Raw genomic sequence first — 15,521 nt, forward strand, 5'->3', positions numbered from 1 at the left:
CAGGCACATACTATGAAGAATGCTGCATTTGGGAGATTCGTTAAGCTCTGTCTTTTCTCCCACAGTCCGGGTCTGTTGCACACTAACTGCAAAGTGATCCGGGATCATTAGGGAATATTCTGAGGGTAGAATTAACCTACATTTGCAGAAGCAGGGAACAATCAGGGGGAGGTGCTGTCTGATTAATTTGACTTTTTTTTGGCAAAGATAACTAGTTTATTTTGCTAGCCTTCAGTTTTCTGCATTTTCTTTCTTGTTTCCAATTGGCGGGTTGGGGTTCTGGGTGGGCGATATGTTTTTGTGCGAGGGAGGGGTTGGAGATTTGTGTCTGATATTGTTTTTTTCTGTGTGGGTGATCTGTCAGTTTTTGTGGGGTTTGGGACTTTTGATGCTATTGTCACTGATTTATTTTTGCGAGGGAAGGGGTTAAGGGTTTGATGTTGTCACATATTTTTGCTAGGGACAGGATTAGGGGTTGATGTTATCATCAGTAACCACAAAGTACACTGCAGATGCTGGGGTCAAATCAACACGTACAAACAAGCTGGAGGAACTCAGCAGGTCGGGCAGCATCCGTGGAAACGAACAGTCAACGTTTCGGGCCAAGACCCTTCGTCAGGACTGAAGAGGGAGGGGGCCGAAACGTTGACTGTTCGTTTCCACGGATGCTGCCTGACCTGCTGAGTTCCTCCAGCTTGTTTGTACGTGTTGATGTTATCACTTTTATTTTGCGAGGGAGGGGTTCGGAGGTTTAGGGTTTAATGTTCCATCCTCCATTTTCCGTGTTGGCGATCTGTTAATTTTTGTGTGCGGGAGGAGGTGGGCGGGTGGTTTGGGGTTTGCGATTTTACTTTCTTTTTCCTTTTCATGCAGGGAGGGGGTTGATGTCCTCTTTTCTGGATTTCTTGGCTATTTGGAGAAGACAAATATCAGAGTTGTACATACATACTTTGACAGTGAAATAAACCTTTGAATGTTTAAGAAAATAGAAGATCGTAAGACATTGGGGCAGAATTAGGCCATTCGGCCCTTTGAGTTTATTCCACTGTTCCATCATGGCTGATTTGTTACCTCCCTCAACCCCAATCCCCTGCCTTCTCCCTCATCTTTGACACCCTGACTAATCAAGAACCTTTAAACCTCCACTTTTAAAAATACCCAATGACTTGGCCTCCATTGTCATCTGTGGCAATGAATTCTGCAGATTCCCTCTGTTCTGGCTAAAGAAATTCCTCCTCATCTCTGTTCTGAAGGGATGCCCCTCTATTCTGAGGCTGCTGTGTCCTCTGTTCCCTGACTTCCCCCTCTATATGAAACTATCGATGAGGGCAGTGCAGTTGATGTAGTCTACATGGACTCCAGTGAGGCCTTTGGCAAATTGGATCTAAAGGTGGCTTTGTGATGGGAGATAGGGTGGTGATGGTAGTTTATGCTTGTGATTAGAAACCTAAAATGAGTGGTGTACCACAGGGATTGGTGCTTGAGTTATTACTGTTTGTCTTGTGTAATAATGATCCGGATATGAACTTAGGAGGCATGATTATAAAGTCTGCAGATGATAGAAAAATTGGTATTGTCAATAGTGAGGTGGATAGCCTGGGGTTACAGAACGATTTTGATAATCTGGTCAGCTGGGTGGAGCAGTGGCAGAAGGAATTTAAAACACAAAATTCTGCAGATGCTGGAAATCCAGAGCAACACAAAATGCCAGAGGAACTCAGCAAGTCAGGCAGCATCTATGGAAAGGAATAAACAGTCGACCTTTCAGGCCAAAACCCTTTTTGGGGGAGGACGGCAGAATAAAAAGGTCAGGGAGGAGGAGGAAGGCAAGCTAGAAGGTGATAGATGAAGCCAGGTGGGTCAGAAAGATAACGGGTTGAAGGAGAAGGAATCTGATAGGAGAGCAGACCATGGGAGAAAACGAAGATGGAAGGGCACCAAGGAGAGGTGATAGGTAGGTGAGGAGAAGAGGTAAGAGGCCAGAGTGGGATTGGAAAAAGAGGGAAGTAGGAGGGGAAAGGGGGGTGGGGAGAGAGAAAGCAGAATTACTAGAAAGAGAAATTGATATTCATGCCATCAGGTTAGAGGCTACCTAAGAGGGATTTCATCTTGGGGAAGAGAAGACCATGGACCAACATGTTGGAATGGGAATGACAATAGGAATTAAAATGGTTGGCCAGAAGGAAATTCCATTTTTGGCAGATGGAGCAGAGGTGCTCGACAGTGGTCCATCCTGATAATTGTGAGGCGATGCACTGTAGGAGGTCTACAATGTATTTTGTGAAAGGCAGGTCCGAGGTATTGATGGAAAAAGAGACCTGTGTGGGTTTATCCTTAAAAGTGGCAGCACAGATACACAAGATGGTCAATAAGGTTTGTTGAGAGTTCATTAACATGGGAATAAAATATAAGACCATGGATGACATGGTAGAGTATTGGTTAATGCAGTTACTTTATAGCGCCAGTGATCACTGATCACCATTTAATTCCCACAGATGTTTGCATCTTCTCCCTGTGATTGTGTGAACTCCCTCTGATTACTCCGGTTTCCTCTCAATGATATTCCAAAGTTGTATGGTTAGAGTCAGTAAGTGGTTGGCACCGGAAGCATGGGACGACACATGCAGATTACCCCTGGCATAATCCTTGCTGATCTGATTTGATACAAATAATATTTGCTCAATTTCGTCTAGGCCGGCTGGTGGCGTAGTGGCATCAGCGCCAGATTTTGGAGCGAAGGCTCCCGAGTTTCGAACCCAACTGGCCCCCTCCCTTGCACGTTTTTCATCCGTGCTTGGCCTCGTAAAAATAAGAAAGCCTGCTACAAAAATGCCGTCACAACAGCGTCCCGATGACTCCACTCAGAGTTACGGGCTTTCTTCTCTTCTATATCATTTACATGAGACAATTAAAGATAATATTTAAATCTTTAATCTTTAGAAAAGTGAATACCACGTCTGGTCATCGTGTTATAGAGAGAATGTGAATGCTCAGGGTGCTTCCTGGGATGGAGTGTTTCCTTTCTGAGGAGGGACGGGGTAGGCTGCTTTTGGAGTGGAGAAGGCCGAGGAGAGATCTGATGAAAGTATACCGAATTGTGAAAGGTGGATGGAGAAACCTTTCTTCAAGACAGATATCTAAGCTTTGCTTTAAGGTAGGGGTCCCCAACCATGGACCTCTCACCTAGTGGTATTGGTCCATGCCTTTCTTTAAAAATAAAGGGTGTGAACTCCTGTTTCAAGATGAGGCATAAGAGGGCATCTGGGTGCAAAGAAATTTCTCGAGAGGGTGTCTTACAGTCTGGACACACTGCCTGAGAAGGTGCTGGAGGCAGATGCTCTTATAACACTCGTAAAATATTGAAACAAGCACCTGATTAATGAATTGGAGATACAGCATGGAATAGGCCCTCCCATCTCTTCAAGCCCCACCGCCCAGCAACCCCAGACAACCCCAATTTACCCCCAACCTAATCACGGGACAATTTACAACAGGGGCTCCCCACCTTTTCTGTGCCATGGAGCCTCACCATTAACCGAGGGGTCCGTGGACCCCAGCTTGGGAACTCACTGAGTAACCTGCTATCCGGTACATGTTTTGGACCTTGGGAGGAAACTGGAGGAAAATCCACACATTCTGCAGGGAGGACAAACAGAGGCTCCTTGTAGAGGATGCCAGGATCGAACTCGGAACTCTTTGCTGGGATAGTGTCGAGAAACTGCTACTCCTCAGTGGCACCCGCACTTGAATCGCAAAGAGCTGGCAGGCTGCGGACTAAGTGCTGCTGGACTGGACTAGTAGAGATGTACACTTGGTTGTAAGCCTGGTGTACAGTTAGACCTGCTACATTCAGCGTTGTTGCCGATAACATGCTTGCCTGACCCATTCAGTACTTAAAGCAGTGTTTCTAAATTCATTTTGTACAGGAAGGGCCTGTTACTTTCCAATTGACTCTGTGGTTCTGCTAACAAGATAGTGAAAGGAATGTGAAATAATAGTGAAATGTTTGCTGTTTTTGTTTACTCCCTCTGACAATCCCCATGCTAACAAAGTAACCAAGTCCAAATTCTGGGTGCTGTATTTACGATCGACTTCCTTCTCCCTGTAGGGTGTGCTTGGAAGCTCCTGTCTGGTTTAAAGGAAGGGCAAACACAGGTGGACAACCCAGTTAACAAAGAAATGACTTACTGGTCCCATCCTATTGATGTGCACTATGCAACCAAAGGTCTTCAAGGTAAGTTGCTTTTCCCCACAGTTGAATCTTGTTTATGTCTTGTTAACTCTGGGATTATCAGAGAGCATTCCAGGAGGCTATTAAGCTCTTCTTTCTGCTTACCTCAGAGGTGAGACCTTTACTAAGCTGATCACACCCAGAGTGCAGGCTTTAAAAGTTCAAAATAAAGTTTATTATCGGAGTACATGCATGTCACCACATTTTCCTGTGGGCATAATAAGCAACAGTGACCGTAAACAGGATCAATGAACAACAAACTATGCAAGTATATAATTAGCAATAAGTAACAAGAACATGAGATAATGAGATAGAGACCTTAACGTGAGATCATCAGTAGTAGCTATGCCAGAAATAGAATGAGTGTAATTATCCGCTTTTGTTCAAGAGCCTGATGGTTGAGGGGTAGTAACTGTTCTTGAACCTGGTGGTGCGAGTCCTGAGGCTCTTGTACTTTGTACCTGATGGCAGCAGCGAGAAAGGTGCACGGCCTGGGTGGAGAGGATCTTTGATGATGGATGCTGCTTTTCTACAGTGATGAGACCCTTCATCAGGACTAACTGAAAAGAAAGACAGTAAGAGATTTGAAAGTAGGAGGGGGAGGGGGAAATGCAAAATGAAAGGCAGCAGAATAGGGTTGAGAGGGATAATAGGTCAGCCATGATGGAATGGTAGAAGAGAGTCGATGGGTGGAATGCCCTAATTTTGTTCAGATTTCTTATGGTTATATCCTCCTCCAAGAGGATCACAACCATGTTGGGTTTGGAGGCTTGCGAGCCTCGGTGACCTGGGGAGCTATGTTGGCTGGAGTCGGGACTTTATACCTTGGCTCTTGGTAGGGTCACCCACACCAAACAGGTCAAAGGGTAGAGGCCAGGCTAAGAGTGGTCCAGATTCAGGGGATGAGCTCGGGGCTAACAACCCTGACCAGTAAAACAAAATTGTTAGGAAACCAGCAATGAAGAATCCTTCTATATCTGTGTGCAATGTTTTTCCTGAATCTCCACCCGGGACTTGTGTGACTGTAGTGAAAACCGAGAGGAAGTGACTGAAGTCCCCCAGAGATGGAGGACCTTCATTACTGCCCTAAATGGCAGTAGTGTAATGGAAAGTAATAATGGTTAAATTATACCTATAGAAATATAGTCACACAGAATGGAGACAGACCCTTTGTGTTGCCATCTCCATCTCCACCGTACATTTACCACCACTTGTTCTGTAACCTTCTGTTCCCTGGTGATTTAACTGTGCATCTAGTTACTTCTCAGATGTTGTCTCCATCACCAACCTCGGGATGTTCCAGGTTCCAGCCACCTTCTTCCTGAGATCCCTTCTAATGTTATTTACCAGATCCCAATTTCTCCTGCCCCAAACCTCTCCCCTCTACTTTAGGCACCTCTGTTGGGGTCAGAAGACCCTGATGGGAGTTATTTACAAGCATCCTAACCTTAACCCGTATGTCTTTGGAACGTGGGAGTAAACCGGAACACCCAGAGGAAATCCATGTGGTCACAGGGAGAAAGTACTTCCAGCGGCAGGAATGGAACCAGGGTGTGGTCTACAAATTGCAGTGGGAGATGGAAAAAGCATGTTGCAAAAGCCAATGTTACGTTAGTTGTGGGAGATTTCAATATACAAATAGGTTGCAGAAAATCAAGTTGATACTGGTTATGGGGAGAAGGGAGGAGATCAGGGCTGAGAGGGAAATGGATCAGTCATAGTAAAATGGCAGAGCAGACTCGATGGGCCAAATGGTCTATTTCTGCTCCTATTATCTTGTGGCTAGCTCTCCTACTAACTCCCTATCCGGGACGGCACAGTAACATGGCAGAAAATGCAATGGTTTTACAGCGCCGGCAATCACTGATTAGGGTTTCATTCCTGCCGCCACTGTAAGTACGTTCTCCCCGTCACCCCATGGGTTTCCTCCACATTCCAAAGACACATGAGTTAGGGTCAGCAAGTTGGAAGTGTGGCGACTCTTGCGGGCTGCTCTCTGATTTTAATTTACATTTCACTGTGTGTTTCAATATGCATGTGACGAATAAAGCTAATTTAATCGAATCTATAATCAATATTTTCCACGAGGACCACAACCTTGTCATGGGGTTTGGAGGCTTGCATGCCTCAATGACCCACCATCTAGAGTCTTGGTAGGGTCACCCATGCCGAACAGGCCGAAGGGTAAAGGACAGGCTAAGAGTGGTCCACCGGTCTTCCAGGTTCAGGGGTTCAGCTCAGGGGGTACAGGGATTCCATAACAAAATTGTTACGGAAACAGTAATGAAGAATCCTTCAATATCTGAGTGTGGTGGTATTCCTGAGTCTCTACCTGACTGTAGTGAAAATCGAGAGGGAGCTACTGACACGATGAAGACCTGAACACCGCCAGAGATGGAGGACCTTCATTGCTGCCCTAAACTCCAGTGGAGTAACAGGCAGTGCAGTAATAAAAAAAAGCTGCACATAATTTTGTGCATCCCTATTACGATTACCCCTTCCAGGGATTTCTCCAGTCCCACTTTTAAAGTTCATGGTGAATTTATTTCAGGTGGTATTTTATTGACCGTAATTCGCTGTCAAATGAACTCTCTCCTTCATCCCTTTGTTTACTTGGAGAATTAAGTTTGTATTGTTGAAACGCTGACCATCCCATCATCGAAAACTTTTCTCTCGATTTACACCCTTGGTAATTTGCATAGGGGTGGAAGGGTGGAGATGGGTCTCTACCAAAGGTGCTCCTTCCCTCCACTACCATGCAGGTCACCCTTGGGCAAGGTGTAGCACCTGCTCAGCAACTGCCCCCCTCCCCGCTCCAAATCAGGGCCACGTGAAGCTGTGGGAGCAGTAATGGCCGGTGCATATCACAAGTTCTAGTTATGTGATCATTGCCGGTGAGCAGACAATCTTTTGAAGAGTATTGATAATGGTTGGGAGGGGGTCATCCATTTTGTGAAGACACTGCCCAGCAGAAGGCAGTAGCAAGCCACTTCTGTAGAAAAATTTTCCAAGAACAATCACAGTCAAGATCAGAATCGCCCACGTCATATGGCACGTAATGATGATGGTGATGATGTAATTTGTATGTCTCTCTTGGGCAGCACATTGGCACGGTTTGATATTGACTCTGTGGTGGAGTTTGAACTTCTCCCTGTGACTGTGCGCGTTAATCCTACATCCCAAATTGGCAGGTGAATCAAGGTGGCGTTGATGGGCATGCGAGAGGGAGAGGGAAAAGGATGGGAATGTTCAGAGAGCTGGTAAAGACTCGATGGACTGACTGGGTTCATACTTCATAAGTTAAAATCTCCCCTTTCTCCTTTGTACTTGGGTCTAGGTTCATGGCTGGACATGGCTGGGCCTCCGCTCCACTTTCCACTATTCCCCGTAACTCTCAACTTCCTTACAGACTAACAATCTATCTTGGCTGTAAACGTATCTGTTCTTGATCTGTTCTCTACAGCTCTTGGAGTAGAAAATTTCAAAGACATAAACATTTGAGGGAAGAACTTCCTCTCATCTCAGTCTTAAGACCATAAGATATAGAAGAAGAATTAGACCATTCAGCCCATTAATTCTGCTCCACCAGTTCATCATGGCCAATCTGTTTCCCCCTCAACCCAAATCTCCTGCCTTCTCCCTGTATCCTTTCATGTCCTGACCAATCCTAATCTATCAATCTCTGCCTTAAATATACCCAATGACTCGGCCTCCACAGCTGCCTATGGCAAGGAATTCCACAGATTCACCACTATCTGGCTAAAGAAATGCCTCCTCATCTCCATTCTAAAAGAATGCCCCTCTACTCTGAGGCTGTGTCCTTTGGTCTTAGACTCTCCCACCATAGGAAACATCCTCTCCACATCCACTCTATCAAGGCCTTTCACCGTTCGATAGGTTTCAATGAGGTCACCCCGGATTCTTCTGAATTCCAGTGAGTCGAGGTCCAGAGCCATTAAGCACTGGGTGAACTCTAATTTAATTTAAGTATTCCACTTGATTCCCTCACAGCACAGAACTGTTCTCAGCAATGAATTGTGCTCAAATCTGTCAAATGGACTAATTGGATAATGAAAACAAAATCTAACTTGTAGCTTTTTTTTTGCAGCTACTGCTTTGCCAAATACAGCAGTCTGCTGGAAAATTTGACCCTATTCCCCTTACTCACACAGTGCTACATTTGCTCATTGAAGGTTCAATTAAACTGATTGAATTATGTAATTGATTAGTGGTTAATGAGCTGTTGTCCAGACAGGCCTGAGGGAAAGTTTGCAATCTTGTTTCCCATTCTGACAGAACAAAACCAGCAGAGAGAAAAGGTTAATTGAATGAGACAAAGCAAGTGAAGCTTTTGCCAAGTCATGAGTTTTGAAGTTCAGGTCTTTCTGCTTGTCAGAGCCAATACAAGGGAGGAGAGAATGGGAAGGATTGTTGGGGAAAGGGAAGAAGGGAGCTTGCTGTTTGGAAAGGAAAACCTTGTGGCAGTTAAGGGAAAATCACAGCAGGTGCCTCATAGAATTGTAAAAATGCAGCTGGAGGCCATTGGGCCCATCACAGCCATGCCAACAGTTCAAAGAGCCACTGCAAATCCTATTCTGCTGGCCACTCTGTCTGTTCCTTTCTGTGCCCTGTGGTACATCGGGTGGCAACCTTGCCATCTCTAGCATTTCTGTCTTTTTTTTAAATGAAGCCGAGTTGTTAGATCAACAGAGCCAGCCGGATTTGAACCCAGGAGCACTCTTCTCGAGGTCCGGTGTGGATGCCGCTACACTGGTCAACTGCTGACCACTGTGTACACATTATTATTTTAAACGGATTCAGTTCCCCTTTTGGAAAATTTCATTGTTCATAGAGTCATAAAAAAGTACAACACAGAAACAGGCCATGCCAACCCATTTAAACTGCCTACTCCCATCAACCTGCACCAGGACCATAGCCCTCCATACCCCTACCATCCATGCCCCTATCTAACTTTCTCCTGTGTTGAAATCGAGCTCACGTGCACCACTTGTGCTGGCAGCTTGTTCCATGCTCTCACGAGTGAAGAAGTTTCCCCTTATGTTCCCCTTAAACTTTTCACCTTTCACCCTTAACCCGTGACCTCTGGTTGTAGTCCTACCCGACCTCAGTAGGAAAAGCCTGCTTGCATTTCCTTTATCTATACCCCTTATAATTTTGTATACCTCTCATCATGAAAGACCTTGAATCATTTCCTCTACATTGTATTGTGAAAGAAAATCAGTGTCCTTACTACTTTCCCCTTTCTATTGGGATCTGATTTGGTGTAGAAGTTACCCAGTGCTTATTGTTCTGATGTACAGCTCCTGACTGGCGGTATTCTTTCTCAGACAGGAACCACCTGAGACCATCGGTGCCTTGAGCTTTTAAGATCATCCCTGCTCCACACTCAACACCTGTAGTCCAAACCCCTGAACACCAGTTGGTAGACAAAAATCTCCCAATCTTAATTTTTGAAATTATAAGACCCAGGTGTTCCAAACTGGGTGTTTCCTAACTTCACCTCAGAAGGGACCTGTTTTCAATGTCCCGTTCCTAGACTCTGCCACCAGTCGAAAGGATTCCTCGCCATTTGTCTTCTAACTTGAATTCAATTAAAGTTTAACTGTCATTCGACCATACATGAATAGAGCCAAACGAGACATTGTTACTCTGGGGTCAAGGTGCAAAACACAGTACCATCAGTTACTCACAGCACAAGGTGCACATGTAATATCGCAAGCACAAATGGTATCATAATCACGTCTGAAACTCACGCCATCTATCTGCAGTCGACCACAATAGAGCTTGTCTTCTGCCGAGCGACGACTGGGGGCAGCACCGACTCCAGCCTAGATGCCATGCCATGCCGCACCGCCCCGGTGGAGCGCACCGTGTTCCACACCTTCCTCACGTCTGCAAGAATTTAGCAGTTTGCTACTGTTTGGCTTCCTGCATTCGAAAGACGGCCTGGGCTTGTTCCTGCTCTGCTTTGGAACACAACAATAGAAGAGGTCACCTGGCCTTTCAAGTCTGTTTTGCCTTTCAACAAGGCCATAACTGGTCTGTGATCTAACTGTAGCTCTCCAGCTTAAGTTTCACTATTGTTGGTTATCAATTAGATTTAAACTTACTGCCTGTTACACCACTAGGGCAGCAATGAAGGTCCTCCATCTCTGGCGGTGTTCAGGGCTTCCTTCATTGTGTCAGTAGCTTCCTCTCAGTTTTCACTGTCAGTCATGCAAGTCCCGGCTGGAGACTCGGGAATACCGTCTCATATTCCAATGCAGAAGGATTCTTCATTGCTGTTTCCGTAACAGTTCTGTTTTACCAGTCAGGATTGTTATACCACAGCTGATCCCCTGAACCTGGAGGACCGGTAGACCACTCTTAGCTTGGCCTCTACCCTTTGACCTGTTTTGCTGGGGTGACCCTGCCAAAAGCCAAAGCGTAAAGCCCTGACTCCAGCCAACATTGAGGTACGCAAGCCTCCAAACCCAACAATAAGGTTGTTGTCCTCTTGGGGGATTTGATTTAAGATTTATGAATGAAGTGTCCATTCATTAGGGAACTTGTTACGTAAATGAGCTAAGGGGAGGGACCTAGCGGGTAAGAGGAGCTGTATTGTGGGTGCCGACTTCCCCATAAGTATAGTGGGCAATGCGGATGCACGGCCGCACCCTTCCCAAAAAGCAGTCAGATTTCTGTACGCATCTCTTGTGTGACAGGAGAGGGTAATGATTGACCTTGGATGCCTCCTTTCCTGGTTGAAAGCTCACTGTGGCATTGTTTTGAGTGGGTAGGGAAGAGGGTGCCTGAGGTTCTGTGTCTCAGCAGAGGTTGGTACGTTTTGGAGGGGAGGGAGCCATAAGACGAGGAAGGAGGAATCGTCACCTCAGACAGCAGACTGACTCTGTTTCTCCCGCAGGCTGGCCCAAGCTCTTCCTGCAAGTGTGGCATCAGGACTCCTTCGGCCGGAACGAGCTCTACGGCTACGGTTTCTGCCACATTCCCAGCAGCCCGGGCTTCCACCAGCTGGACTGCGTCACCTGGCGGCCCCTGGGCACCTGGCAGGAGCAGCTGTCCCAGATGTTTGTTGGTGGTGGCCCCCAACTGAAACACAGCGACCTGATCTACACCGGGGCCGACCGCTACCGGCTCCACACTGTGGCCATGGGCAAGGTCCATCTCCAGCTCAATATCATCCTCCGCAACTTTGACCGGTACGGGGTGGAGTACTGAGCGGCGAGCTGGCGCCATCGCAGGGTGAGGATGTTAACCGGGCGCGAGGGGGGGTTCTCCGTATGTTTCTCCTGACGCCTCTTGTCTGCGAGACAGTCTTCCTCGTGTGCAAGACCCTCCTGCCAAACATGGCACACAGGCACGAAATAACAGCAAGTACAGGCCATTTGGCCCTTCTAGTCTGCTTCGTCATTCAGGAAGATCGGGGCTTGTCGGATCTAGTCTCGTCTCTGCTACCGTCTGATTGCCAACTCTGCTTTAAAGGTTTGCCCACCTCAAAGTCCACAGCTCTCTTGGATCGATAATTCCTGATTCATGATCCTGAGAGAAGGACTTCCTTTTCCAAGACACAGGAGCAGCATTAGACCATTTAGCCTCTTGAGTCTTTTCCACCATTCAGTCGTGGCTGATTTATTTTCCCTCTCAACCCCATCCTCCTGCCTTCCCCCCGTAACCTTTGACACCCTTACTAATCAAGAACTTATCAAGCTCTGCTTTAAATATACCCAATGACTTGACCCCCACAGCCGTCTGTGGTAATGAGTTCTGCAGATACACCGCCCTCTGACTAAAGCAATTCCTCTTCTCTGTTAGGGGATGATTTCTATTCTGAGGCTGTGCTCTATGGACCTAGACTCTCCCACTATCGGAAACATCCTCTCTCCATGCACTCTATCTAACCTTGCAATGTTTGGCATGTTTCAACGAAATCCCCCCACTCATTCTTTGAAACTCCAGCGAGTACAAGCCCAGAGCCATCAAACACTCCTCACGTGTAACCCTTTAGTTCCCGGCATCATTCTTGTAAATCCCCCCTCTGACCCTCTCCAGTGGCAGCACATCCTTTCTCAAATAAAGGGCCCAAAACTACTCACAGTACTCCAAATATGGTCTGCCCAATGTCTTAAGAGGCCTTAGCACTACATCTTCGCTTTTATAATTGAGTCCCCGGGAAATGAATGCTAACATTGCATTTGTCTTCAACTTCACGTAAGGGGGAATTCCTTACTCTGAAACTACGCTCCCGCACTCCAATTCTAGACTTTGCTACCGCAAATTACATGTCACGTACGATAGTGAGAACAAACCTGATTCCAATCGTAAACATGAGAATTCTCCGGATAATTCCAAGTTCAGGATGCTGAAAATCTTGAGCCACACACACAAAAGGCCCGAGGAGCTCGGGGCAGCACAGTAGCGTAATGGTTAGCACGACGCTTTACAGTGCAGACGACCCTGGTTCAATTCCCGCCGCTGCCTGTAAGGAATTTGCATGTTCTCTCTGTGATCGCATGGGTTTCCACCGGGTGCTCAGGTTTCCTCCCACAATTAACAGAGGGTTAATTGGTCATTGTAAATTGTCCCCATGTTCAGGGGAAGGGTCTGTTCTGCACTGTATCTCGATAAATGAATAATAAATCAGACAGCACAATAAGTAAGCAGTTGTTATTTCAGGCTGAGATCCTGAAACGTCATGACCCAAGACGTTGACTGTCTATTCTTCTTCATAGATGCTGCCTGACCTGCTGAGTTCCTCCAGCAATTTGTGTGTGTTGAATCTGATTGTGGTTCTCCTCAAAATAAAATATCCTTTTTATCCTTCTCTGAATATTGTACATATCATTAAGAGGACCACTCTTAGTCTAGCCTCTACCTTTTGACCTGTTTGGCATGGGTGACCCTACCAAAGCATGAGGCCCTGACTCCAGCCAACACTGAGGCACGCAAGCCTTCAAACCCAATTACAAGGCTGTAGTCCTCTTAGAGGATTAGATTTAAGATTTAAAAAAGAAGCATCCATTAAGATTGACTCTCCTCACAAACTCCAGTGGGTGAAGCTCCCTCTATTCCTCAAACGTCTTCCTTGAGCTTCCTGCAGTACAAGGATATCCCTCCTTGAGAAAGGGTGCAAAATGAAAATTAAAAAAAGATGCTGGGAATCCTTAAATGAAGGGAACACTCAACCGATCAGGCAGCATCTGTTGAGAACAAACCATAGAGTTCATGTTTCAAGTTGAATTTAAAAGCTTGTAACTAACTCTTGTTCTCTCTAGTTTGGATGAAGGATATTTGATCTGATATATTAATTCTGTTACCCTTTCTGTGGAGGCTGAGTATTACTCGCATTTTTTTTTTTTGCTTTTGTGTGCGGTCTCATTATTGTAAATTTACAGACAGACTCTCTACTCCTTGCAATAAAAGTTTTTGCCTCGCTGAAATGGGCATTGATGAGCCTGTGCCCAGCATACCAACCATTGCTGTGGGCTGGGACACTTGGCGTTAAACCGACATCAGTTCGGCTCCCGTCTGCTTGTTGCACTTGTAACTGCAGGTTGGAATGCTTCGTGTTAAATCCTGCCAAGTTGCTGAGTGATCATATCGCCTGTTTGGAATATCGTAGGCTTTGTGACTGACCCCTGCAGAGTTGGTAGCCGGACTGGATGCAGATGTTGGAGGAACATCACCAGGTGTCCTTGCGTGGCTCCGTGATCTCAGCTAGGGGCTTTGTGAGTTGTGGCCAACTCATGTTATTGACAATTCCGAAGCCAAACAAGCAGCTGTGTGATTTTTTTTGTTTTTTAAATCCTCCCCGGTGATGTATTCGAACTGAGGATGACTCTTCCCACCAGCTGGCACAGGTGAAAGACATCCTTTGAGGTGAGCTGCATGAATGGTGCCCGGGGGCTTCATTGAGAGGTATGTCTGTGGGCATGTACCCCCTTGTCTGTGGGTCCACAATTAATTTCTGCAGAGCTGATCCAGTGGAAGTAAATACCAGAGGACAAGTAACACAGTGACATTACTTTACCACACACAGTCAGGCTCTGACCATGATATTATTCAGAAAAACTATATTGTGACCCAATAAGTGGCAAGGAATGATTTCGCACTCAAAGCAACCAAGTTCTTTTCCTCCCTTCTGATTTCTTCCTCTCTCTCCCTCACACTCTCCTTCCCTTCTCTGTCACTCAGATACACCAGTGCTCCCTTCCCTTCGGTCTCCTCCTTGCCCGCGCTCCTTCCTCCCTTTGTTTTGGGCAGCACCAGGCTCATTGTCTCTATCTGTGACTGATCTGTGCAGTACAACCGTATACCATTTTATACTAGAAATTTATTCCTCTGTATAAATGTATTTTATAAAATATGAGATTGATATCTGCATTGTATTGTGTGTAACTAAATAAATACTGAGTCTTTTTTTAAAACATGGATTTGTTTGAAGGGTTGAAAGACTTGTGAAAGACTGCGGGGCACTGTTCAGTTTTTAGTGTGAGAACCTCGTTAAAATCCAAACTCAAGCCAGAGCTGTCATCCCAGAAATGGGTTTACCGTGATGTTGCAGTTGTAGGAATGTCAGGGAATAATAGTTACCTGCTTTACTCTTTCTATTCCAGTTATGGCCTTTATTCATGTCTCCAGTTTGCAAGTTTTTTTTTGTTTTTAAAAATGACATTTTTATTAAAAGCAGCAAAAAAAAAATTCTCCTTAGTAACACCCACAAAATGCTGGGGAACTCAGAGGTCAGGCAGCATCAATGAAGAAGAATAAACAGTCAATGTTTTGGGCCGAGGCCCTTCATCAGGATTGGAGGTTGGCCAGACATGCCAGTGCCCACCTTTTTCAAAGTACATTTTATTATCAAAGTATCTCTACCATATACAACCTTGAGATTTGTTGTCTTGCAGACAGCCTCAAACCAATGGCTGCGGGGGCAACTTCTGTTCCTGAATCTGGCAGCGTGGCACTGAAGCCCCCGCGCTTCCCGCCCAGTGGTAGTGGCGAAAAGAGAGGGAGCCGGTCAAACCCAGCTCGATTGTCATTGTCTTCAGACAATGAGACTGTAATACTACTCCAGATATTTCTAATGCATGCAGTATGGCTTAGTTTAAAAGAAGTTAACACTCCATACCACTCAAAGGCCATTGGCAAGCCAGGGAGTGGGATTATTCAGCTGCACAGCAGCCCTCGGAAAGAAGCTGTTTCTCTACTGTCTTGGCCAAGATGTTTCTGGATCCTGTCAGATGGCAGGAGATTGGACAGAGGGTGTCCG

The 15,521-nt window shown here is 45.9% G+C and overlaps 1 protein-coding gene across 2 annotated transcripts in view; it reads left to right on the top strand.

Annotated features, from left to right (window-relative positions):
• The window catches only part of b9d2 (B9 domain containing 2), a 29,783-nt gene extending 15,111 nt beyond the window's left edge, over nt 1–14,672 (top strand). For both annotated transcript variants that reach the window (XM_059950879.1, XM_059950876.1), the window contains 2 exons: nt 4,109–4,234; nt 11,157–14,672. In XM_059950879.1, the coding sequence (XP_059806862.1) occupies nt 4,109–4,234; nt 11,157–11,470 (440 nt within the window). In that variant the 3' untranslated portion in view covers nt 11,471–14,672. The remainder of the gene's footprint in view (nt 1–4,108; nt 4,235–11,156) is intronic.
• The last annotated feature ends 849 nt before the right edge of the window (nt 14,673–15,521 follow it).

This window comes from Hypanus sabinus, chromosome 26 (assembly GCF_030144855.1).
Source record: "Hypanus sabinus isolate sHypSab1 chromosome 26, sHypSab1.hap1, whole genome shotgun sequence".
NCBI lineage: Eukaryota > Metazoa > Chordata > Chondrichthyes > Myliobatiformes > Dasyatidae > Hypanus > Hypanus sabinus.